Source organism: Mesocricetus auratus, unplaced genomic scaffold (genome assembly GCF_017639785.1).
Source record: "Mesocricetus auratus isolate SY011 unplaced genomic scaffold, BCM_Maur_2.0 Super-Scaffold_100008, whole genome shotgun sequence".
NCBI classification, from domain to species: domain Eukaryota; kingdom Metazoa; phylum Chordata; class Mammalia; order Rodentia; family Cricetidae; genus Mesocricetus; species Mesocricetus auratus.
In genome coordinates this window covers 69,867,027-69,894,216 of record NW_024429192.1, presented here as the reverse complement: position 1 = coordinate 69,894,216, position 27,190 = coordinate 69,867,027, and the positions used below count along the sequence as shown (strand labels likewise).

General features: G+C 39.6%; 1 protein-coding gene across 11 annotated transcripts in view; it reads left to right on the top strand.

Moving 5' to 3' along the window:
- Window positions 1-22,718, top strand: part of LOC121142004 (rho GTPase-activating protein 20-like) — a 39,413-nt gene extending 16,695 nt beyond the window's left edge. For 8 of the 11 annotated variants that reach the window (XM_040751085.1, XM_040751094.1, XM_040751084.1 and 5 more), the window contains 8 exons: window positions 3,157-3,234; window positions 5,937-6,003; window positions 9,609-9,794; window positions 12,004-12,176; window positions 13,575-13,736; window positions 17,179-17,288; window positions 18,221-18,410; window positions 19,916-20,578. In XM_040751085.1, the coding sequence (XP_040607019.1) occupies window positions 3,157-3,234; window positions 5,937-6,003; window positions 9,609-9,794; window positions 12,004-12,176; window positions 13,575-13,736; window positions 17,179-17,288; window positions 18,221-18,410; window positions 19,916-20,203 (1,254 nt within the window). In that variant the 3' untranslated portion in view covers window positions 20,204-20,578. Of the gene's footprint in view, window positions 1-3,156; window positions 3,235-5,936; window positions 6,004-9,608; window positions 9,795-12,003; window positions 12,177-13,574; window positions 13,737-17,178; window positions 17,289-18,220; window positions 18,411-19,915; window positions 20,579-20,944 lie in introns of those variants that run through there. The other 3 variants (XM_040751092.1, XM_040751091.1, XM_040751090.1) reach the window with 3 other exon arrangements.
- The last annotated feature ends 4,472 nt before the right edge of the window (window positions 22,719-27,190 follow it).

Genomic DNA, 27,190 nt, shown 5'->3' with positions numbered 1-27,190 from the left:
TTGCTGTGGCTTTGTTTTTTGACACAGGGTGTATAGTTCAGGCTGTCCTGGGACTCTCTGTCCAGACCGGACTAACCTCAAACTCGGAGATCTTCCTGCCTCTGCCTGCTGAGTGCTGGGATGAATGCATGTGCCACCCCTGCCCACTCCCATCACCATCGTTGATGTTTTTAATGTCTTTGCCAAACATAGGGTGGCTGTAATTGTGTGTGCTCATGTTGAGGTCTTTGTTTTGGCTCTGTTGCTCTACAAGTTTGTGTTGTGTCACTACTCTGCATTCTTCTGTCTTGAAATCAGTAATGGTAAAACTTCCATCATTAATTTTTTGAACAGAATTGTTTTTGTTATTTAGGATATTTTGCGAATTCCATAAATTTTAGTATGTTTTACATTTCTATGAAAAACATTGTGGGACTTTGATATGGGTTCTATTGACTCTGCAGGTTGTTTTGTGTACAATGGACATTTTCATAATAGTCATTTTACTGACTCATGAGCATGGGAGGTCTTTCCATTTCTTAATGTCTGACTCAATCACTTTCTTTCAGAGATTTATAGTTCTCATTTAGGGCCTTTAGCCTTATATTAGATTCATCCCAATATACTAAATTTGGGTTTGGTTTGTTCTTTTTCTATATTCTTGAGTTGTATCACTAAGTCCTTGAATTGTGCACTTTTTTATTTTTTAAAATTAATTTTCATTTAAATTATAAACAATCTTATTGTACATACCAATCCCAGTTCCCTTTCCCTCCCATTCTCCCATTACCCCTTCCATGTCCTCATCCCAGGCCCCATCCACTCCTCAGGGGTATCATCAACGTCTGTCACATTATTTGGGGCAGGACCTTAGCCTTCTCCTGTGCATCTAGGCTGAGAGATATCCCTACATAGGGAATGGTTTTCCAAAGCCCACTCATGCACTAGGGATAAATGCAGGTTCCACTGGAAGAGGCCCCATAGACTACCCTGTCCCCCAACTGACACCCACATTCAGGGGGCCTGGATCAGTCTTATGCAAGTTCCCCAGTTGCCAGTCTGGAGTCCATGAACTCTCACTTGCTCAGGTCAGCTGTTTTTCTGGGTTTTCCCAGCATGGTCTCGACCCCTTTGCTCATCATTCTTCTCTCTCAACAACTGGATTCCAGGAGTTCAGCTCAGGACTTGGCTATGGATCTCTGCTTCTGTTTCCATCAGCTACTGGATGAAGGCTCTAGGTTGGCATTTAAGGTAGTCATCAATGTCGTTTTAGGGGAAGGGCATTTAAGGTACTCTCTCCACTATTGCTTAGATTCTTAGTTGGGGTCATCCTTGTGGATTCCTGGAAAGGTCTCTAGTTCCAGATTTCTCATTAAGCCCATAATGGCTACCAATATTAAGGGATCTCTTTCCTTGAGCCCATTTCTGTTCTTCCCTCAGCTCTACCTTCTTGATTCCTCATGTTTTCCTTTCCCTCCCCCTTCCCCCCTACTCTTCCTACTCCCTCCCTTGCCCCTCCGGGGGGGCTCCTAATTTACTTGCTCCTTTCCCCCTTCTTGGGGAGTCCATGTATGTTTCTCTTAGGGTCTTCCTTGTTTCCTAGCTTCTCTGAGGTAGTGCATTGCAGGCTGGTTATCTTTCTATGTCTAATGTCTATTTATGAATTTTTTATTTATGTTTGTCTTTCTGTGTGTGGGTTACCTCACTTAGGAGGTTTCTTCTAGTTCCATCCATTTGCCTGCAAATTTCAAGATGTCATTTTTTTTTTTACTTCTGAGCAGTACTCCATTGTGTAAATGTACCATATTTTCTTTATCCATTCTTCCATTGAGAGGCATCTAGGTTGATTCAAAGTTCTGACCATTACAAACAGTGCTGCTATGAAAATACCTGAAGAGATGTCCTTGTCGTAAGAATGTACATCATTGGGTGTATGCCTAAGAGTGGAATTGCTGGGTCTTGAGGTAGACTGATTCCCATTTTCCTGAGTAAACCCAGACTGATTTCCAAAGTGGCTGTACAAGTTGGCACTCCCACCAGCAATGTAGAAGGATTCTCCTTTCTCCACATCCTCTCCAGCATAAACTGCCATTGGTATTTTTTTTATTTTCGCCATTCTGATAGGTGTAAGATGGTATTTCAGAGTTGTTTTGATTTGCATTTCCCTGATGGCTAAGGATGTTTATCGCTTAAGAATTGCTCGTTTGGATCTTTTATCTTATGCAATTAGAACTATAAAGTAGCTCCTAGAACTGCTTTCAGTATGTCTTAGATGTTCTGTTGTGCTGTGCTTTCTATTTTCACTGAGTTCCAGTTTTCGCTTTTATTTATTTCTTGATTTTTTAAAATTTATCTACCTATCCTTCAATTATGAGATATTTTCATCTCCATGAGCTTTTGTTATTACTAGTTATTTGTTTGCCATTCATTTAAATCTGAGTTCATTATGCTCAGATAGAATGAATGCATTGAGTTATTTCAGTTTTTCACAGTTTCTGAAGATTTGTTAATGACCCTTCACGTCATCTGATTTAGCAATAATTCTGTGGGCTACTAAATAGAATATACATTGCTTAATTGTATGGAATATTCTATGTCTTTTAAATGACATTTAGTTAGCTTTAAATGTTTTCTCCTTAAGTTGGCACAATTATATACATACAAAAAAGCACAATATTACAAAGAGCATCATATACTTCAGTATATATTCACTTGTTTGGTAATATTCACTTATGTGTATGTGATCTGGTATAAATTACTATGGCTCTGAATGCTTAGCAATCTCCCAAGCATAAGAGTATTCTTTTATATAACTACTATTTGACTGTGAACTTTTAAGATGTAACATTGACGAGCACCATGTTTTCCAGGAATTTATTTCATTCACCAAGCTTCAGAAAAGCATTTTTACATGCTGAGTCATTGTCCCTATCATATTATATTTTGAATACACCAAGGCTTTTGAGAGATACCCATTATATCCTAAAACTTCTTACTGGTCTCACGCTATGTGAAGGAAAGAAAATCATAATCAATTCTCATGTTTCTATATGCTTTTCTCTGTCATTATTTCTTGTAAGCTCTGGTCATGTGTGGTAATAAGTGGGTTAATAACTATTAAATCAAAGGATTTCATATTGTTAATTGGCAAAATACTTTTCTCTGTGTTTTCTACAGTCTTTCACTATAACAGCAACACATTTGGACACAGTGAATGATATAATCATGAAGTTACGACCATTGTTGGGAATACTCGTGAGTGACTCCAAAACACTTCTTAACTTGCCAATTTTTATTTTTGTGGTCCATATGCATTTAATGTTCGTGTAAACATTGCTGTCAGATACCTGACTATTCTGTGTCAGTTTTCTGCTCTTTCATCTCCACTTGAAGCAGCACAGACAGCCAGCATGCTACCTAAGGCCCTAGGTAGGGGCTACTTTATTATTCTGTGAACTTTCATGTGAATGAAAACCCGAAGCATGCTGGGCGTGGTGGTGCATGTCTTAAATCCCAGCACTTGGGAGGCAGAGGCAGGAAGAGCTCTGTGAATTGAAGGCCAGCCTGGTCTCCATAGTTCCAGGATAGCCAGGGCCATTACACTACAAACCCTGTTTTCAGAGAGGGAAAAAAAGAAGAGCCAAAATAAATAAAAATAATAGAACAATAAATGAAACACGTGTATGGTCAAGTGCAAAACCAACATGAATTTTGATGTGTATATTTTATATGGATATATATATATACATATATATATGCAATGTTTGTACATATGTTTATATACCTATTTACTACTTGTTAATAGCACTTTCCAAATGTGTTTTTCGGTTGTTCTTTCTGTATTTTCTTTTCTATTTCCTGCTTTTTTATACTATTTTATTCCTTGAGGACTGTTTCAATAATTGCTTAATGACAGGTTTGATGCATAACTTGAATTATCATGTGATTAAAGTCATTATAGCATGGAAACCCAACAGATGATGCCTGTAAAGAGGGTGATGAGGATTGAAAGAGACCATGGATGTTGCTACTTAATTATTCCTTTACTCGCACATTTTAATTTGTGTGTGTACATGTGTGTGCAGATGTGTGCAAGTGTATGTAGGGGCGTGTGATCATTGGGTGGAAATGCATGCAAAGGACAACTTTGTGGATTTGTTCTCCGTGTCTGGAGGCAAGCACCTGTACTTCCTGAGCCATATCTTCCCGCTCACTTATGTCATTGGCTTGAATACTTTGCAGCATCTCTTTAGGCTATGAGGGGACGCTATCCATGGTTGGCATTGCTGATAGCAGACTTGGGGATGTCTGAGGGTTGCAGGCCAAAAGAGGAAGGTCCACAGGACCAAATCATTAAAAAAAACCACTTTTGCAGCATCTTTCCTGTGAAAATTCCTTGTTATAACAATATATCTAGAATTTATATTTAAATTTTGTTGGAATGATAAGATTAAATCTCTTGAGTCAGTATATGACATAGTCACTTCTACATATGTGTATAATGAAATAATTATTTTAAGCATACACATTTTTATATTTTATAGCAGACATCTTAACATTGATATCCATCATGCATGATACATGTGTCTTTGTAAGAATTGACTATTGGGAGTGAATCATATGGTTCTCCTTGGGTACACTGACTGACAATGAAATGAACTTAATCTTGTTCACATTCATGAATACTTATGTGTAAATGGTTTGGTCTCGCCAGCAAGAAAAGCAGGGTTTTAATATAAAGAGTCATGATTATTTTTGGCTTTTGAGACAGGGTTTCTCTGTATTGTTTTGGAGGCTGTCCTGGAACTTGCTCTGTAGACCAGGCTGGCCTTGAACTCACAGAGCTCTGCCCGCTTCTGCCTCCGGAGTGCTGGGATTAAAGGCGTGAGCCACCAACGACAGGCAAGAGTCATGATTATTTGCTCATATTTGTATACATGATTTGTGGTATTCTAACTCATTTTTTAGCATGTTGCAGGGAAGTATTTTTATTAGATCTTAGTTCCTTTCTGCAACAATTTTGGTGACATTACTGTATCTCTCCCCCGCCACCACTGTGTATGTGTGTGTGTGTGTGTGTGCTTGTATTTGTGTGTGTTCTTGAAGAGCACATGTGTGAGTTGCACTTCTAATTGGGTCCCCACTGCAAAACAAAGCTGTAATTTTAATCGGGCATCAAAACATCTTAATACCCTAATAAACAATATCACCTTGTGAGGAGTATGTTTTCCATTCTGGTAGAGATGTGATATAGACCAATAGGTTCTATATAATTTACGTGTACTTGTTTCAAATGTATTCCCAGTGTGGACAGGAATTCTGTGGAACTCATTTACTGCATTGGGACTATTTTCACTTCCAGACCCTTGCCCCTTCCCTTTGCAGATTGGGGATTCTCTGAAGGAAATCACATGCTGACTTCACACCCCAGTCTCCTCCAGGCCTCTCTGGCCTTTGTCTCTTTTGCTCAGACTTGCTGAAATTCCAGGCTTTCAAGGATCACTTGGCTCAGCCATCACAGTCATGGTGAAAGTGTGGCTCTTGGGCAATAATTTATCTAGAGCTGGTTCTTGTGATGAAAAAACTCAATGTTACTCAAAGAGCATAGGGAAGCAACTGACTGGGATCTTGGGATGCTTTTTCTTACAGAGTAACTGGGAATGAAGTGAATTTTAAAAAATTCTGAGAGTCACAAAACAGTGACAGACTTACTGCTTTGTGGCTCCTCGGATCTTTGTGCACAGGACGAAGAAAGCAGGGACCTTTGTATCTCTGCAGATTCAGGGAGGGGGCAGAGGCCTCTGAACTGTCTCCACTCACAGTGACGGCCACTTCATAGAGCAGAATTGCTGGCCATGATATTTTCTAGCTTTAGAGACATGGAAATGGAAAGGAAGTTTGCACTTCATGTATCTCCTGAGAAATTGCTTTGTGACACTTGTTCTCCTGTCTCCCAGAATGCTGAGGAGGATTACCAGCTGTGGTTCTCTTCTAGCAATGAAGAAGCGCCATGCCCACTCCTCGGTAAGCGTGTGGTGTCCACTGAACTCCACACTGTAACCCTACACTGTCAAAGTTTCTGTTGTTTAGTCTCCAGATTAAATAGCCTTAAAGAAGATCTCCTATGTGAGTTCTTCTACACATCTAAGATACAATAACAGAGTCTTACTCTAACCCAGGTATATGATAAGAAGACATTTCTGGGAATTCGTTTTTGTAATTGGTAATTGGTTTTTAAATATCTTTTTATTTAATTAAAATATAATTACATCATTCCCTCCTCCTAATCCTTTCTTCTACATTTCCAGTTGTTACTCCCCATCCCAAATGAAGGGGTTCCTTTTCTTTAGCCATCTTTGTTACATATGCATACAAGGGAATAGAAATATTCTAGGACTGACTGAATACTTGGTATCTGATAACCAATCAGAGATTGCATCCCTGGGAAAAGCTAATGACACCCAGAATCTGTTTCATTGCTTGTAGCTCTTCATGCAGTTGTGGGGCCTCATGAGATTTCCCAGATTCACGCTGGCATGCCAGCTGTTCTATTTACATTTTTTAGGCCATTGAGTTGCTGCGAGTTCATGGGTGCAATCTTATATAGAGAAAACTCAATCTCACAGCAGTATAACTAATTATCTGGCTCTTACCATCTTTAGGTGTCTTTCCCCATGATTTCCCATGAGTCTTAGGCATAGGAGTTCTGTTGTAGGTGCATCCATTGGTGTTGGGCGCCCCAAATCAGTAGTTCTTTTCATTTGACTAGTAGTAAAGGTTCCTGCTACTGCAGAAGGAAGCACCTCAGATGACAAGTGAGACCTACACTGGTCTGTGGATGTAAAGACAAAGTTGAGAATTCAGATGTAGTTATTTGAGTTTAGGAAATGGCAGCAGTAGGTTCCCCTCTAATATCCCATGGCCAAATTAGTATGGAGTTGGCTAAGTTTACAATATCAGACACACTTTCTCTGGTAGGTGTCATCAAGTCATAAGTGATCCTATGGCAGCCTTCCAGATATCCCACCATGCTGGTCATTGGTGTGGTTCACAGGCCTTTGCTGTGTGAACTATTGAATGCATCCCAGTACCATGAAAAGTCTAAAACAGTGAATCTGTACCTTCCTAATGCTGTAACCCTTTAATACAGTTAGTTTCTCACGTTGTGTTGTTCACCAAACAGAAAACGTTTTTCATTGCTACTTCATAAATGTAATTTTGCTACTGTTGTGAATAATGACATAAAAATTTGTTTTCTGATGGCCTAGACAACTCCTCTGAAAAGGTCATCAACCCCCAAGGGGTCACAACTCACAGGTTGAGAACCACTGGTGTAAACAGAGGAGACTTTCAGGTCAGATTCAGTTCAAATCACCAGAGCCCCTTGTCCAAAGTGTAAAGTAGTTTCAGCAACAGGAACTAACTTCACCTTCTGGGAGGCATGGTTCATTTAGCATTATATGAGTAATGGATTTATATCCTCTTCAGCCCGTTTCTCTGGCTTCGTGCACCCTTGCTATGTCCACCTCATTCCCCATCAAACACATTAACTTTTCTTCTTTAATTTTCTTGCTATATGTTTATGCATATAAAACTCTCTAAGCCTATTTAGTGTTGCTCAAATGTGTATCCAATCCACTTGAATTTGGATACCCTCTCAGGAGTGCATCCCTGAAGAACACCGAGTCTCCCTCTCTCTGCAAATATTCATTGCCTGTGGTACTTCTTCTACAAGAAGAAGTTGCACTGTGCATGTACCAGGTGGGATGAGCACTCCATAGTCATGTCTTCTCTAACCAGTTATGGATTCCATAAATCTCTTTATGTACAAGGTCTGGTTACTTGAAGAGAAAATGTGAACTTTTCTGCATTACAATGAAAAACCCTCAGAGATTTTCTACTCTTCTGGAAGTAAAAAAAGTGTTAAGACACTCATTTTTCAAAGTTAGTGTTCATGTACCAATTTTGTTATATTTGCTCCTAAAATGCTAAAATACAGCCATGGTCCTGAGTCTATGGTAGAACTTCATTGTACACATGTTCGTTTCAAAGCCTTTGCTCATTACAAAAATGAAATGAGATAATATTCACACTCTTAAAATATTTTTCTGAGTGTAAAACGTACCCTTTATTTTATTGCATTTTGTATAATGGGTTCTTATTGTGATTGATAGACAGGGCATTCGTGTTATAAAAAAGATCTCAGAATATTTTAGCTACAAAAATATTTTGGTTTATTAATTCACCTCCCTGTGATTGACTGAAACAAAGACATTGGAACACTAACACTGTAGTGAGGGCATCTGGAGATATTTGTCTTTTCTTAGATTTTAATTGCTTGATTTTATCTCATCTTGCAATTAAAATATAATTACAACATTTCTAACTTTGGCTCCCCTCCTCAAACCTTCCTATAACACTCCTTCTAATTTAAATTCGTATCTTCATTTTTATGGTGATTGTTGTTAACTGTTGTTACTTGTGAATAGATAGATACATATATATATAAATATATAGACATAAACACAATACATAACATAGGTAGTTGATAAGTAGGTAGAAATTGAAATAAGGTAGGTGCATAGATAGATATGTACATGATAGATTGATGGAAAGAAACAATATATGATTAACTGATAGATTGTAGAAAGAAACACATGATAGATAGTTGATTGAAGGATAGATGGGTAGATACATGATAGATACATGATTAATTGAAAGATGATAGATACATGATAGGTATGTACATACATACATAGATGGTAGATAGATACATGATTGATTGATTGGTTGATAAACGATAGATACTAGATAAAAAGATGGATAGAGAAATGATAGATGAGAGAGAGACAGAGAGACAGAGAGAGAGGGAGGAGAGATTGAAGGATTGATGATAGATAGACAGATGATAGAACCTGCTTCTATTTTATCCTGGAAACACATCTATGCACACGTTGTAATATAATTAAGGAAACTGTTAAATGAAGTGAACCTTGATAATAAGATTTTTCTCATATAATGTGTGTTGTCACTGTTAGAATTCAAGGAATACCCAGGACAGACTATGATCAGCTGCAACCTCTCATTTCATAACATTTCTAGCTTGGAGAATATTCGTCCGGGGAGAAATGATAAGCACAAACGGGTAAATGGAAAATTGTAAACTAGGGTGTGGAAAGAATACCAGGTAACACAAAAGCAACACATTTCCTCTTGCGTGAGGAACTGCTGCGATGAGAAGAATGAGTGTTTAAAAGGGTTAACACAGAGGTAGGAGGTACACGTGGCTCCCCATAGTGGAAGTCAGTAAAGTAGACACCATAGAGAGTTTAAAGGATAGTCATAGCAGAAACTCTGCTATGGTATGGTGATATCATGTTCTGTGCATTCCGTGCAAGCTAATAGGTTCAGATTTTTTCCTCTGTGTTTTTAAAGCCCTGTGCTTAGACACCTGCTTTACTAGAGCATCCTCACTTAGGATACCAGATACTTTAGGGACAACAGCCTTCTGATTCCAAGAGCATGGGGAGAACTGTATGTCTTCATAGTGTATCCACACACTCACAGGCAGGGAGGTGTGATTACTCATCACTTCGCATCAATCTATATTGAGAATTTTCTCTGTACAGGACATGAGAATCCATATGCTATCAAAATGAGTGAACTTCGAAATGATGCATTTATGGCCCTGGGTCCGAGCAACTACACCGCTTATCTCAACATCCAAAAGGTGATCCAGGATATGCAGGCCCCTCATGTGCCAGGAAAACTCATTCTAAAGCCCAAGGAGTCACCCCGAGACCATCAGCAGAGCAGTGAGTATCATCCCTTTAAGTTTTCATGTTCCATGGCTTTTAAATCCTTCTGTTGCCTTTTTCCTGGGACATTTCCAATGATACCCAACTGATAATTACTTTTTCTAATGAAAGGTAGTATTAGCTCGGGATATATTTCACAAGAACAGATATTCTCTTTAATATATTTGTGAGATGACAATTATGTGTGAATCTAAACCCATCTATATATATTAGTGCAGACATTGTTAGGGTTGACAACGGGATCTGTGGTGAACATTATTATTACAAAGAATTCTATGACCATGCATTGAGCTAAGCAAGGATTTAGGTGAACTGTATAAATATGTGCCCGATTTTTATTGCTTCTTTGAAAGTTTCCTATAGTGTGTTTTACCAAATTGAATTACGTTCTCCCAAGTGTTCCACGATCAACTCCCCTCTACCAGAATATTCAACTGTTGTCCACTCCCCCCACCTTAAAACAGTGGTTCTCCACCTGACTAATGTGAGCACTTAGTACACTTCTTTGTGTTGTGTTGTGTTGACTCCAACCATAAAATTATTTCATATCAGTAAATTTGATACTGTTATGAATCATAATCTAAACATCCGAAATCGATCCCAAATTGGTCTTGACCTTAAAATTGAGAACCAAATGCCTTCAAACATAACAATATCAAATCAGATTTGTGTTTCCCATGTGCATTTGGTAGGGGTCATTCCCTGGTACATGGTCCAACTCTAATACAGGCCACACCCTTATAGAAAACAGAATCTCAATATTGTAGCAGCAACCAATGGCCTGCACTGCCTCACTTAGGCCCGGGACTTTTTATCTCCCTCCCTCCTTGATGAAAAGCACCTTGGATGTACTGTAACAACTCTTCAGAGTTCATAGCTGGAAGTGCAATGTTATGCACAGAAAAGGTTTTGTTGACTCCAAAACAACTGTTATAACTTTGACCATCTATCTGCCCCCTTTTTGTGATGTTACTTGAGCCTTGATAAGAGAAAATAAAATACAGGCAGCATATTTAGGGATATGACTTCCAAAGACACTTATTCTCAGCACATCGGCAAGTTGTGGAAACCTGTGTTGATCACCATCAAATGCAAAGACACTTCTTTGACAGGGGTTGTGTGATACAATGATCTATGAGTATAAAACCCCACAATTAGCAGGCACTTTAATACTATTCACAGTTAAGCAGTAGCATTTCCACTATGACCCCTGACCCATGTACCAAAACAGGTGCGTAGTATGGGGTTCATCTTGTCTGTTGTATCTTCAAACCCATTCAGAATGAGGTTGGCAAGACTCATGTCACCTGTAACCCTATTGCTCCACTGACTATACCTTGCCAGGCCAGTGTTATAGTAGTTCATAAGGTCACAACTGGGTATTTCTGTTACTTTACTCTTCCTGTAGTGTGCATAGCACAGTAGAGCTGAGTTAGAGCATTATATCAGTTTCAAATGGATTCTCTGCTTCTGTGAGTCTAACCCAAATTCTGGAGTGTAAGCCAGATCACTGGCAATGGTCTGTATGTTTTGGGGTTCTGTGAGATTCTCTCAGTCCAGGAATTTCAAAGCTTTAACCTATTTCTGGCATTGGAGTCTTTATTTGTTAGCTTGTGGGGCCTAGTAAGGACATTATCACCAAAATATAAGATAATTCAATTTAAACATTTTAATAAACAAATGTATATATTTTAGGGATCATATGAAGCAATATATTTCCATATCACATTTTTAAAACATGTTTAGGATTAATTATCCTTTTTATAAACTCTACTATACTGCCTTCTCATACTTAATCTATTTAACCTTTGTGTTACATTACTCCCTTTGCCCCATATGTTCAATATACCCTGTTTTGAAATCCCTTGCCATAGTCCTTACTTGGTTCCCAGCTTCTATATCATTTCCAAGTAAAATACACTTATCTACAGTTTGGAGTAGCCAACTTACTGTTAGGTTGTAGAGCCAAGATGCACTACCCTCCTATGTAGTGCCTTGTACAGTGAGCAGAGTTTATTTAAGGAGTAACCTCACCAAAAGCCATGTGAACATTTAAATGATAGTATTTCGTGGGATTGCAGCGTCTTCTACGTGACATGTCTGTTCAGGTTTACCTACTTAGCACATGTGACCATTTATATACACGTTAGGGTGCTCTACTGAGAGACCATCAGACTTCTGAAATGATGATCTCCGTTCTCCTCAGATGCAGAGACAACAGTTAGGAGACGCTCCCTCCTAAGTCGGATATTTCGCCGTGGAGCATCCACCTGCCATGACTGTGCGTGTTCCCGTGCTCCAGCCCCAAGTCCTGGTCGCCTCTTTAATAACCCTCTAGGGGCTATTTGTCAAGATGGCAATCTGCCAACTTCAATTCTGGTGAGCATGGTGTTTTTACTCTGTGGCCATCTGAGCAGGAAAGTCTCCAAATGGGAAAGCATTCTCCTTAGAGTAGCATTAAGAGGGCATTATAGGCAAACATCAGTTAGATGGGGAAGCCTCCAAGTATCACTATTTAAGAAAAGTATCCCGAGATTGTTTTGATGAATCATGGAAATCACAACAGGAAAATGCCTTCTAGTTCCTTCTCCTGTCCAGCAAGGTACACACTGACTCTCTGAGACTAATCAGCCCTAAGATGTGATGCTCTGAAGCATCCTCACCTCATAATCAGTTTCTTCCTTGAAACCCACAGTGTCATCAGACATAACTCCACGGTCATTTCATTGTAGCCTGATCACTCTTCTAATCTAAATATCTGGCATCTTTTGGTTTTCTTTCCAAGAGTTTAAATATAAAACCTTACCATTTGCTATGGATGAATCCTCTCACCCTGAAGAATTATGTCAAGAAGACCCAAATTTTGGCCTATGTTACTCTAGAAAGTATCCAAACTGTCAGTAGAAACACAGAATGTCCAACACCTTCCCAGTAGTGATGTTTACACTGCATAGGAACCAGTCTATCATTATCAGACTCATGAATGATAGTAGAGTAAACCTTACATAAGTCATAAGACGTGGAAGTAACCATGATGTCACCATCCAGCCGATGCCAACTCAATCACTAAAAGCCCTAGTCTCATTGTGTATGGTACCCAAGCTTCCGTGGTAAATCACAGACAGGGTAAATTGTGATTCCCATGGTTCCTGGCATAATTGAAACTATGAAGACAGAGCAGGAGGAGACAAAAGGGTGACTTAAAGAAATACAAGTAGAAAAGGGCACTTTAAATGTCAGTTTGAGCCTTGTTATATTTAGAGCCCAGGACATAATCAAAGTAGGAATAGGGTCATAATCAGAAAAGATTTCCAAGGGAAATAGGATGACACCCTGGGGAAGGGCATTCATAGGAAGAACAGCAAAGTACAAGAAACAGTGTCCAGGTCTAGAGACAGATTGATTTCAGACCATCCATCACTGCAGATGAAAATCTGCTTCCAACGTGTTCCCAGTTCTCAGCATGAAATGTTAGAGTGGTTCTGAGAGAGGAACTCCTGTAGGATCACTAGATTCAATCAGGAAGAGACTGGGCCTGACAGAAGCTTTTGAAACCACAATCCCAACCCAAGTGACACACTTCTTCCAACAAGCCACACTTCCTAATATTTTCAAATACCTCACGCCTTGGTGACTAAACATTCAAATATATGAGCCTATGGGGACCATTCCCATTGAAACCACCACACACCCATTGCTCGGTGAGTCATGAAGACTCATGTCGCTGCCCTGCAAGTGTGGATCTATAATGGCAGGTTCTTATCTTTCCACACACAGACTATGCTGTCTCTTCTGGAGGAAACTGGACCTGCCATTGAAGGCATTTTTAGAAAATCAGGAAGTATTGCAGAATGCCAAGACGTTAAGGACAAGCTGGATTTGGGAGAAGAAGTAAATCTGAGGGAGGAATCCATCGTTGTCGTGTCTTCAGTTTTAAAGGTATTTGGGAAGGTGCATGCTTCAAATGTCAATCCCAACTCCTCACCTTCTCCCTCCACCAGCCCAAATCCCACTCCCCCATCCCCAGCCAAATCCCCACATCATTCCCCAGGGAGGGTGAGGCCCTCCTTGGGCAGATCTCCAGAGATTATCATTTCATCCATTTGTGCAGGCTGAGATAGCATCAATCTATATGGAATGGGCTCCCGGAGTTCATTTGTATGCCATGGTGAACACTAATCTACTACCGAAGGCCCCAGAGCTTTCTGAGGCCTCCTCACTGACACTACATTCATGGAGTTTGGATCAGTCCCCTGTTGGCCTCTTAGCCATTAGTCTGGGCTTGAAGAGCTCTCCCTTGTCCAGTCAGCTGTCTTTGTGGGATTCACCAGCACGGTCTTGACCCTTTTGCTCATCACTCCTGCATCTATGTAACTGGGATCCAGGGGGTCAGTTCAGTCTTTAGCTGTGAGTACCTCTCTCTGCTTCCATCAGTCACAGGATGAACATTCTATGATGTCATATAAGGTAGTCATCAACCTTATCATCCGGTAATGGCTATTAATATAGTCTCCCCTATTATACTTTTCCAGTTTTTGTTATCCTTGTATATATATGGAAATCTCACTAGTGTCAGCCCTCTCCTCAAAGCTATAATGACTCCTACTATTATGGCATCACTCATCTTGCTCTCTTTATTCTTACACTGACTCAACCCTCCTGCTTCCCTATGTCTTTTTCTACCCTTCTCTTATCCCCCTCTCATTTTCCTGGTTCTCTCTCCTCTCCCCCCATGTTCCAATCTGCTCAGGAGATCTTGCCTCTTTCCACTTCTCTGGGGCATAATGCATATCTCTTGGGAACCTCCCTGTTTCCCAGACTCACTGGCCTTGGGATTGTAGGGTGACACTCCCCTGATCCATGTCTAAAATCCATATATGAGTGAGTACAAACCACGTTTGTTTGTTTTTTTTTTTTGACTGGGTTACCTCACTCAGTATGGTTTCTTCTAGTGTCATCCATTTGCCTGCAAATTTCAAGATTCCCTTGTTTTGTTTTGTTTTTTTACTATTGAGTAGTACTCCATTGTGTAAATGTACCACATTATCTCTATCCACTCTTCAGTTGAGGGGCATCTAGGTTGCTCCGAGGATATAGCTATTACAAATAATGCTGCTATGAACATAGTGGAACAGACATCCTTGTTGTATGAAATGACATCTTTTGGGTATATGCCCAAAAGTGGAATTCCTGGGTCATGTGGTAGACTGATTCCCATTTTCCTGAGGAATCTCCAGGAAAGTGGCTGAACAAGTTGGCATTCCCACCAGCAGTGGAGGAGTGTTCCCCTCTCTTGAAATGGTTGTTGTTGGTGAAATTGTATGTGTATTTCCACCCCTTTTGTGTTTTTGGGTGTTGGTAAAGTGGGATTATCTATTTCCTATATTTTTCTGGTTGTAGTTAACTTCGTTTGACTGGAGTTGTCCTTCCAGAACTTTCTGTAGGGTGGGTTAGTGGATATGTATTGTTTAAATCTGGTTTTGTCATGGAATATCTTGTTTTCTCCCTCTGTAGTGATTGAAATCTTTGCTGGGTATAGTAGTCTGGGCTCGCATCCGTGGTCTCTTAGTGTTAATAGAGTATGCATTCAGGACCTTCTGGCTTTCAGACTTTCCATGTAGAAGACAGGTCTAATTCTTATAGGTTTGCCTTTACATGTTATTTGGCATTGTTCCTTAGCTGTTCTAAGTATTCTTTCTTTATTCTGTATGTTTAGGTTCTTGATTATTATGTGGCAAGGGGACTTTTTTGTGATCCACTCCACTTGGTGTTCTATAAGCTTCTTGTACCTTCATTGACATGTCTTTCTTTAGGTTGGGAAAGTTTTCTCCTATGATTTTGTTGAATATGTTTTCTGTCCCTTTGAGTTGGGTTTCTTCACCTTCTTCTATACTTATTATTCTTAGGTTTGGTCTTTTCACGGTGTCCCATATTTCCTGGATATTTTGTGTTAGGGATTTATTGGTCTTAAGATTTTCATTGATTGATGAATATATCTCTCCTAGTGTTTCTTCAAAACTTGAGACTCTCTCTTCCATCTCTTATATTCTGTTGGTTTTGCTTGCATCTGCAGTACCTGACTGTTTCCCCAGTTTTTCTATTTCCAGCATTCCTTCAGACTGTGTTTTATTTTATTGTCTCCATATCAGCTTTCAACTCTTGCACTCTTTGAATTTTTTCTTGTAATATTTGCTTCGTGTTTTCTTCCCTTTCTTGCATTTGTTGGATTTTTTTGTTTTTTTCTTCTATTTCTTGCATTTTGTGGTTAGTTTCTTCTTCCACTTGTTTAAGGGATTTTCTCACATCCTGTTTAATGGCCTCTATCATTTTCATGAAGCGGTTTTTAAGGTCATTCCCTTCTGCTTCATCTGCATTGGGGTGTTCAGGTCTTATTGGTGTAGAATCTCTAGACTCTAGTGGTGTCATATTTGTTTTCCTGTTGCTGAATGTGTTGTTATATTGCCTCTTCCCCATCACTTCTTCCAGTGTGTGTAGAAAGAGTCTCTTCCTCACCTGGTGTGCAGGCGACCAGGGTTCCCTTTCAGTGGGTGTAAGCAAATCTAATATTCTCTGACTTCTGCTCTCTGTCCTCTGCCCTGTGCCCTGAGTGAGGGTGGAAGTGGAGCAGTCCTCTCTGCAGCTCCTGGTAGTTTGGTCGTCTGTTGGCTGGGGGGGGGGGCCGGAGTTCGACCTGGATGCAGTCTCTAAGCCAGGGCATCCGAGAGGGGCTCATATCTTGAATGTGATAATTAGTGGTCCAAATTGAGATTGGCTTAAATTTTATTGTCCTTTTTAGAAATTATTTTGTACAATGTCTTGTTGGTGTTTTGCCAACAAACTGCTACTTTAATCCTAAGGAACTGAACTTTTACACATTAAGGAGTGACTCATTGCACTGCTGTCACTCCTGGAGAACACAGGTAGCAGAGGACATTCCTGTCCTCACCTGTAATTCAAGACAGTATTTAGATCACTTGCCTTAGAACCTTTCTGACTAGGAAGTAAAGGCTGCATTCAAAAGCGATAAAAAAATGCACATGTTAATTTATTAAAGATGTATGCATACTGAACAGTTGCACCAGCCTTTCTCACTTTCACCTGATTTTGCAAACATCCTAGAGGAAATTTGACCTGGGAAGAGATTCATCTACGTCCCCACCACCACCACACTCTACTCTTAGGTCTCTATGTTCAGTACAGTGAATCCAAACCCCTCTTCTGCCTGTGCCAGTCAGTAGATCTCAGACAAGGTTCTGTGTGGGTGCAGCCTGGGGAGCTTTGAAACGATTGGGGTTAAGCTGAATTCTTCAGTTGACAATTCTCTCAGTAATTTTCCAATGTAAACTTTCATAAGAATAATCTGCATTTTCATCTTTGTAAGGATTTTCTTCGAAACATCCCCGGAGGAGTATTCTCATCTAGCCTCTATGATAAATGGATGTCAGTCACTGATCTAGACATTGAGAAGGAAAGAATAGCTTCCATCCAGAGGTAATGATGCACTCTTGAATTGGAAGAACAAAATGCAGACAATGTATTCTTATAAATATGACTAAAATCATGCCCAGCACCAAAGATTTATTTAGGCCACACATAATGTGCATCTTTTTAAAGGAGAACTAAAGTCTAAGCACTTCAGAGTATCAAACCCTGTAATCTAAGCATGAGACAGACGATTGTGAAGATTATCCTCAGAGTTATTCAATGATTCTAGGACAGCTGGGGCTACTTTATGAGACAGTCTCAGAAAACAAAACCAATGTCTTACTATTATGGTTATATTGATTTTCTCCTAGTACAATTATTATAGAACATAAACCAATACATACAGCCTGAATAAATGACACAGTGAAAGGAAATTCACTGTCCCACAGAATATACTTCATCATCCAGTCTATTAGTGAATGATTTCAAGAGTCTTAAATGATTTTTCAACAGAGAGGTCCATGTCCAAATATGGACTAAATTCTATGAAACATTTCTGTGTCTATGAAGTCCTGGAATGAACTCTCAGATACCAGATAAGATTTGGGTTCTAATCTTCACACAGAAATGCTTTTTACCTAAAACTAAGGCAATGGTGGTACACACCTTTAGTCCCAGCACTCAGGGGGCAGAGGCAGGCAATCTCTGTGAGTTCGAAACCAGCCTGGTCGACAAGACCTAGATTCAGTACAGTCTACAAAGCCACAGAGAAACACTGTCTCAAAAAACAAAAAAATATATATATATTTGGATAAATTTTGTTCAAATGAAAATATAGAACTCTTGGTAAAACAAAGCAATATTTTAGGACATGTTCCTGTTTCTTTTTAATCTCAATTAACTATATATGATATACAAAATGTTTTCTGTTTCTTTTCTCCATACATAGAACTTCATTAGTAAAATTTCCCATTTCAAAAGAATTTGTTTCTGTTCAGTCTTTTAGAGCAACTGCCAACACCAAACGTGGTCCTCTTGAGACAGCTATTCCATGTCTTACACAGCATTGAGAGACATTCATCAACTAACTATATGACATCTTATAACTTATCTGTGTGTATGGCACCCAGTCTTCTGTGTCTGCCTAACACCAGCATGTTGGAATTAGGAAAAGAAATCTCAAAACAGGTAATTAGATGTATACTTTTGTGCTTCGGTTCAGTACAATGATCTGCCCTGGTGTTTTGCAAGGAAGGTTCTCTTATCCATTTCTTCCCTTCAGGAGAGCAGAAGAGTAACCATTTCTGAGTTAGGTACCTTCCTCGTTCTATACCAAAAATAGATGAAACTATTCTATCTGGAGATGAATTGTTCATCTTCACCCATTTTTCAAATTTCTAACTTGTCAGTGATTGATCCTATAAATTTTCAAGCCATGAGAAGAATATTTTAAATAGAGTGCCTGATCCAACAAATTGTGTACTTTTGTGAGGAATCAGAAAAGAATGAAGAGAGGCTAGGGACCCATCTTACTATCCATCTCTAGGCCTTGCTTCTTCAAGCATACCTCCACGTTAATCCAGGAGCAAGCCTTCAACATGTAAGCCTCCTGGGGGACATTGAACACTAAACTAGGGCACATTTCATCTTTGATAATGGAAGAAGAAGCCAAGCAAAACTTCTAGAATTTCCTGGAAGTAAAAGTGGCTAAACAATTTACTAAGGTCAACTAAACAGGCAGCTGCTGAACACCAATGCATGGAGGTAGTGATGGTGTTTCTTTGCAGATGCCTTCTTCCTACACAGAAGACCCAGGGAGCTCTGCTGCCCAAAGTATACACAATTCATGTAAAACCTGAAGTTCTCTTGTTTTCCTTTAATTTGGTGGTTTGTAAACCTCAACAACAAACTCTACTCTTCACCCCATAACTTTTTTTTTTGGTTTTTCGAGACAGAGTTTCTCTGTATTGTTTTGGAGCCTCTCCTGGAACTCGTTCTGTAGACCAGGCAGGCCTCGAACTCACAGAGATCTGCCTGCCTCTGCCTCCTGAGTGCTGGGATTAAAGGCATGTGCCACCAACGCCCAGCCCACCCCATATTAGTTTATTAGTTCTCTTTCTCCTTGTAATGACAAAAACACCTGAGAAAGTGCGGAGATTGATTTAGCTCACAGCATGACCTGATGCAGTCATTACATGTGAAGTACACGTTCAGGGACTTGAAGTACTGTACAATTGGCTGTGCAGTCAGGAAGCAGAGAACAAGGGGAGGAGTGCTAACCTGGCTTCTTCATTCACTCCCTTTCTGCTCATTCTGACTTCATGTGCAAAGGTTGTACATCCTCAGTCACGATGAGTATTCATCTTTAACTGATCCTCTGTATACACACCCTCACAGACAGACACGGAGCTGTGTCTTCTCTGTGAATATAATGCCATTCTAGTACAACAAAGCATGATCATCATACTGAATACCTGGAACATTAACAAATTGTACTTTATTGATTGTATTTTAAGGTCTGTTCTATTGTAACTTACACAGTTTCCTTTTAAAAGAAAAACAACTCATATCTTTTATACCGATTTTGATCAGAAATTTGAATTTCAAAGTCCCCTATCTCACTCTTCTATACGAAATGTGGTTCCTAACCATATCAGATGACAGCTGCCATTTTTGTCCTTTGTTGTCAACAGATTTCTCTTGTACAGTTCTTTATTGAAAATTTTGAAAAGATATTTGAAGGCAACACGAATATACATTTAGGACAAGGCTCAGTGATGCCTAGTAATGGCAAGGAGTCTTTGGATACATTCATCGGTTTACGTGAAATGGATGCTGTCCAGGATGATGAGAAAACCTGTGCTAGTGAAACGAGGCATTCCAGTGGTGACACAGAGCCGCGGCATCCACCTGCCGCTCCTCATGAGGGTGAATGCTCAGTTGAGTGGTCATCTAACTCTGACAATGAAAATCAGGGTTAGAGGATATGCACACACTCAGTAACAGCTGTTTCCCTGACAACAGCATCAAAACACACTATGCCATCACAGAATTTGACAACTTTCTCAATAAAACTGTACGTGGAAGCTCATCCTTGCACTCAGTCAATGTGCCCTATTGTAACTATGTGAGGTGCCCGGTAGAGACACGTTTGTATTTATCTTCTCTCTTCCCAGAGGTCCCAGAGAACACCCAGATGACTAGTGCTCTTTAAAACTATTTGAAAGAGTCAAGATGTTTGAGAAAAACTATTACTCTATTTAACATCAAAGAAACATTGTATAAAACAAAGTCTTGTGGTTCACCTTCTAACCTGTGTTGTTAAGTGTCCAAATAAATTCTGTAAGTCTTACTGATTTCATCTCAAATACAGAAAATATATTATTTTCATAAAGATTAAATAAAAGCATTGCATTACATGAGTTTCAATGTTGTATGGAAGCCAACAAAATTTCCCCTGAATCAACAGTTAACATCACCCAAGCTCAGGTTTTAAAGCAGCTAGCAGCATTTTGCTGTTCAGAGTGGAGATGAGAGTCAGACCAGAGGACACAGCCTTGAATCCCTTCATGTTTCTGGCATTTCATGGTTGTATGATATTTAATTTGTTGCTTGGGAAAAAACTTACAAAATGCATTATAACCAGAAGTGAGGTTAGTCTAGTGGTCTAGTGTCTTCGGGGGGGGTGTTTATACCAGATGATACATCTATGTTTCATTCAGCAGTGAGTATGGAACAACCTCTGGATCCTAGACTGTTAAATGCCCAGTATTCTACAGAAGGAACAACTCCAGAGCTGCAGCATGATGTGTGAGGCCCTGTCGGGACCCGTCCACCTGGAACCAGCCTGGGATTTCTTCACTGGCAACTATAATCCTCACGACCATATTTGCTTATTCCTTTAGTGCTGTGTTCCCAGGATATGTCAGAACATGGCTTAAATCCTCTTGTCTGAAATTGATTCTCCAACAAAATGCTGTACAGACACCAAAAACTAAGCACCTGAAGGTGTTCTTAAACTTTCTTCACCTGAGACCTGAACCAGCTTCACTCGGGTTCCAGTTCATTACTCGGGATTGTTCCTTTTCCTCCTTCATTGTTTATATTTGAGAAGACCTTTCTTTCTCCAAAATATCCCTATCTCCATATTATTATGTTTACTATAGGAATTCTACTTAGCATTTATATTGAATTTTTTCATTGTATTACCTATATTTTATTGTTATAATAAGTATTCTAGAATCTGATTGCTTAGACAATGTTTTGTTCGAGATTTCCAGTAACACTTTAGAAAATGCTCAGAGGAGCCTTATGCCTGTCCTCAGTTGTAATTAATATTCAGTTTTCTGGGAGCTTAACTGCGGTTCCTGTACATGTATATCACGTGCAGATGGCTTGTTACCTGCCCCTTTGTCTATGATAAGTTAGTCCCTGTTTCTTCATGTTGTAGAGTAAAAGTATACCAGCAAAGGAGACACTGACACTGCTCCCTTGTCACAGTCAAGTGTACTAATATTCCACTGGTCAAGGTCTAGGATGAGAGAGTTAAAACCAGAATTTCTACAGGAGTTGATGAGAAGTCAGTAGAATTCCAGCTGCTAGGGTTTAGAAATGAGGCCTTCATGTTTCTGGGAGGCTCTTATTTGAAAAGTGTCAAGCTGCTGAGTCAATTCAGTGTAAACTCACTACAACACATCATCATCTTCTCAGCTTTAGACATTTCCTGAATGCACTGGAAACACATTCCAAAGGAACTGAGCCACATCCTAACCTTAGGGAATAAGTTAAACTTCTCAGTGACAAAAGCTTATACAAAATTGGATTTCTGTACTCTACTGTATGTAACAAATCAAAATACAAAACTGTGTAGAAATCTTGTCATTAGGTCATCAGTGGACACAGTGGGTTTTGCAGACATATGTATCATAAAATCTGAGAACGTTCAAATCAAGAAATATGTGCTATTAATTTGTTAAACATAAAAGAAAAAACATTCTCACATGTGTATACAGGTATGGTTAATTCTGGTCATCTGCTATTTGAAAAGGTGTTCATGAAAAGAAAGATTAAGAAACTGATTAGAGTAACTTTTCCTTCACAATAAGCAATATAAATCATTTCCAACTTAAACTTGTAAGACCTGATGAGCATGCCCATGACAACATAAAGTCAGAATAAGACAATAGAATAACTTACATGTAGAGTTTGCCATTTGGGAGTGTTCTCTCCATGTGAGGTGATAATATTTATTAGAGAACAATTTTTTAGAATTATTAACTAAAGTTAAGTATTAGCTGTCCTGGCAAAAGTCATAATACAGTGATTGCTGTGTTTGGGGTAATCAACCCATTTGTTTGTTTGGGTTTTTGTTTTTTCCATTGTGGCCACATCTGTCCTGGAACTCGATGTATAAACCAGGCTGGCCTTGAAGTCAGAGATCCACCTGCCGCTGCCTCCCACGTACTGGAATTAAAGAAGTGTAAGTGATTAATCTTATTTGTCCAGAACAAGTAGTTTTTTTAATACAAAGGACAAAACGTGTTTCCAAAGAAATTGGTGCTACTAGGAGGGGGCACTGGTAATTATGCCTGACATGTTGAGCAGATGACTTGATTCTGTGACTCTCAGGTTGTCTTGACTATCAGGCTATTATCTTGACTATTGCAGATAAGAATCCTTCATTGGATGTGCAGGTGGAAAAAATCTTATTCCATTCTGTAGCCTGAAGCTTTGTCAGTTTCATGAGATCATGTTTTAATTGTTTTCTTTCTACATGCGCTGTCAGTGATCTGTTTACGAAGTGTTCTAGTCTTCACCTTCTCTTCTGGCAGATTGGGTGTGTCTGGCCTTATATTGAGGCCTTTGACTCATTTAGATTTGAGTTTTGTGCAAGGTGGTAAGGATGGATCTACTTACATTCTTCTACATGCAACCATCCAGTGTGAAAAGTAATATTGTAGATGATGCTGTCTTTATTCCAGTGTGAAATTCTGATTTCTTTATCAAAAATCAGCTGTCCAGAGTTGTGTGGACTTATGGCTGGGTCTTCAGCGCTATTCTGTTGATCACATGTCTGTTTTGTGCCCATACCTTGGTGTTTCTATTAGTAGAGTTCTGTAGTGCTCTTTGAGATCAGAGATGTCAATATCTCAAGCAGTTCTTTTATTTTTGAATATTGTTTTAGCTATCCTGGATTGTGTGTGTGTGTGTGTTTGTATATGAAGATGAAAATTGCCCTTTCAAATTCTGTAAAAAATTATGTTGGAATTTTCATGGGGATTTCATTGAATGTGTATATTGCTTTTTTGGTAGGATGGCCATTTTTACTATATTAATCCTACTAATCCAAGAGCATGGGGGATCTTTAAATCTTCTGATATCATCTTCAGCTTCTTTCGTCAAACACCTAATGTTTTTAATCATACAAGTTTTCACTTGCTTGTTAGCATTACCCCAAGAGATTAAAACTTTTGAGGCTATTGTGACAGGTATTTTCCTGTTTTCTTTCTCGGTCTCTTTGTCATTTGTACATAGGAGGTTCCTGATTTTTGTGAGTTAATTTTGTATCTCATCACTTTGATGAAAGTATTTATCAGCTGTAGTGGTTTCCTTGTGGAATTTTAAGGGTCACTTAAGTATAAAATCATACCATTTGCAAATAAAGATCCTTTGAATTCCCTCCAGTTCCCACTTTGCTCTAGCTAAGACATAGATATGGAGAGAATGGTTATTCTTAACTTGTCCTATTTCACCAGGGGTTAGAGGCATATTTAAATTGGTTTTTCTTATATTGATTTAACATTCTTAAGTGCCATGTATTGAGAAAATTACCTATTTGTTTTAGATTTTCCAACTTGGTGGAGTACAGGTTTATAAAGTTTGTCATTATGATTCTCTGGATTTCTTTGGTCTCTGTCGTTATGCCTCTCTTTTCATTTCTAATTTTGTTAATTTGGATCTTCTGACTCTGCCTTTTAGTTAATTTGGATAAGGGCATGTCAGTCTTATTGATAGTCTCAAAGAACCATCTCCTCCCATTGATGACCATCTCCTCCCATTGATGTTTTTATGTTTTACTGTTGTTTTTGTTTGTTTCTATTTTATTGATTTGAGACCTGAGTTTGAATATTCTTTCTATATACTCCTTTTGCATGTGATTTCTTCTTGTTGGTCTAGAACTTGTCGGGTGTGATGTTAAGTTACTTTCTTTTTATTGTAGGCACGTAGAGCTATTTTCCTCTTAGAACTCCCTTCATTGTGTCCCAGAAGTCTGAGTTACGTTGTGTTATTTTCATTCAATTCTAGAAAGTTTTACATTTCTTTCCTAACTTCTCTTTTGACCCATTTTCATTCACAGTAGTGAGTTGTTTCCATGAGTTTGTTGGCTTTCTGTTTTTTATGTTTTAAATACAGCTTTAATCCAAGGTGTCATATAGGTTGCAGAATGTTAACTGAATTTCCTTGTTATCCTGCTATCTTTGTATCCAAGCATGTTCTCAATTTTAGAGAAAATTCTCTGAGGAGCAGATAAGAACATGTATTCTTTATTATTTGGGTGAAATGTTCTGTAGATGTCTGCTAGTTCCATTTGCTTTATGATGTCAGTTAGCTCCAGCATTTCTTTGTTTAGCTATTGTCTGGATGATCTGTCTATTGTTGAAAGCCGAGTATTGAAGTCTCCCACTGGCTTTGTTAGGGTTTCCATTACAGTGAAGATGTACCATGACCACGGAAGCCCTTCTGAGAGAAAACAAGTCGAATATCATCATGGTAAGACAAGGGAGCATGCAGATACACATGATGCGAGAAAGGGAGCTGAGAGTCGCACAGCTTCATCCACATGCAACAGGAAATGATGCCTCTTGCCAAGTGTAGCTTGATCATAGGAGACCTTAAAGTCCACCCCCACAGGAACACGCTTCCACCAACAAGGTCACATCTACTCCAACACAGCCATGCCTCCAAATGGTGCCACTCCCTTTGGGGGGCCTTTTTTTTTTGGTTTAGCACTCAATTTTATTTTTTTATTTTTTATTTTAATTTTAAATAGCTTGTTTTACATGTCAATCCCAGTTCCCTCTCCCTCTCCTCCTCCCGCAACCCCCCATCCAATCCCAGCCTCCCACCCTATTGCCATTCCTTCCACATAGGGGATATTTGGGTCTGTCATTTCACTCAGGGTAGGGTCCAGGCACTCCCCTGAGTCCAGGCTGAGAGAGGATCCCTCTTTGTGCTATGGTCACACAATGTCTGTTTGTATTCCAGGGATAGACACTGATCCACAGCTCAGAGCCCCAGAGGTTGCCCAACCCTCTTCACTGACACTCACATTAGGGGGTCCGGATCAGTCCCATGCTGGCCTCCCCGCTGTCCTTCTGGGGTCCAAGAGATCTCCCTTGTTCAGATCAGCTGTCTCTGCTGGTTTTGCCAGCCCATTCTTTACCAATTTGCTGATCGTTCCTCTCCCTCTGGCACTGGGTTCCTTGGGTTCAGTTCAGTGTTTAACTGTGGGTGTTTGCCTCTGCCTCCATCGGTCACTGGTTGAAGGCTCCCGGATGCTTACAGACATCAAGTTCATTATCAGGAATGGGCATTCGAGGTGGTCTCTCCACATTTACTTAGCTTGCCAATTGGTGTCATCCCTTTAGATCACTAGAGGTCACACTGGTGCCTGATCTGTCTTCTAACCTATGATTCCCTCTTCCCCCTATTCTACCGCCCCTACTCAACCTTCCTGTTCCCCCATGACCTACTCTCTCTTCTTTTTCTCCCCCCTCTTCTTCCCAGCTCCCACTCCCCTCGACCCCTCGCAATGTTCCCCATCTGTTCAGAGGATCTTGCCTCATTCCTCTTCTCTTGGGTACTATGTGTATCTTTTAGGTTATTTCCTGTTTCCCAGACTCTCTATCAGTGGAAGTACAGACTGTCACTATCCTGATCCATGTCTAAAATCCATATATGAGTGAGTACATACCATGCTTGTCTTTTTGCAACTGGGTTACCTCACTCAGGATGGTTTCTTCCAGTGCTATCCATTTACCTGCAAATTTCAAGATTCCATTGTTTTTTTTCTGCTGAGTAATACTCCATTGTGTAAATGTACCACATTTTCTCTATCCACTCTTCAGTTGAGGTGCATCTAGGTTGCTTCCAAGTTCTGGCTATTACAAATAATGCTGCTATGAATATAGTGGAGCAGATGCCCTTGTTGTATGAATTTGCCTACTTTGGATATATGCCTAAGAGTGGAATTGCTGGGTCTTGTGGTAGATTGATTCCCATTTTCCTGAGGAATCTCCATACTGCTTTCCAAAGTGGCTGTATGAGTTGGCACTCCCACCAGCAGTGGAGTAGTGTTCCCCTCTCTCCACATCCTCTCCAGCATAAATTTTCTTCGGTGTTTTTGATTTTAGCCATTCTGACAGGAGTAAGATGGTATCTCAATGTTGTTTTGATTTGCATTTCTCTGATGGCTAAGGATGTTGAGCACTTTCTTAAGTGTCTCGTGGCCATTTTAGCCTCCTCTATTGAGAATTCTCTGTTTAGTTCTCCACCCCACCTTTTAATTGGATCCTTTGGTGTTTTGGAGACTTGCTTCTTGAGTTCTTTGTAAAATTTGGAGATTAGCCCTATGTCATATGTAGGGTTAGTGAATATCTTTTCTCATTCGGTGGACTGCCTTTTTGTCTTGTTGACTGTGTCCTTTGCCTTACAGAAGCTTTTTAGTTTCAGGAGGTTCCATTTGGTAATTGTCGATCTCAGTGTTTGTGCCACTGGTGTTATGTTCAGGAAGTGGTCTCCTGTACCAACTCGTTGAAGAGTATCTCCCACTTTCTCTTCTAAAAGTTTAAGTGTGGCTGGATTTATGTTGAGATCTTTGATCCATTTGGACTTAAGTGTTGTACAAGGCGATAAACATGGATCTATCTGCAGTCTTCTGCATACCTGTACTCAGTTATGCCAGCACA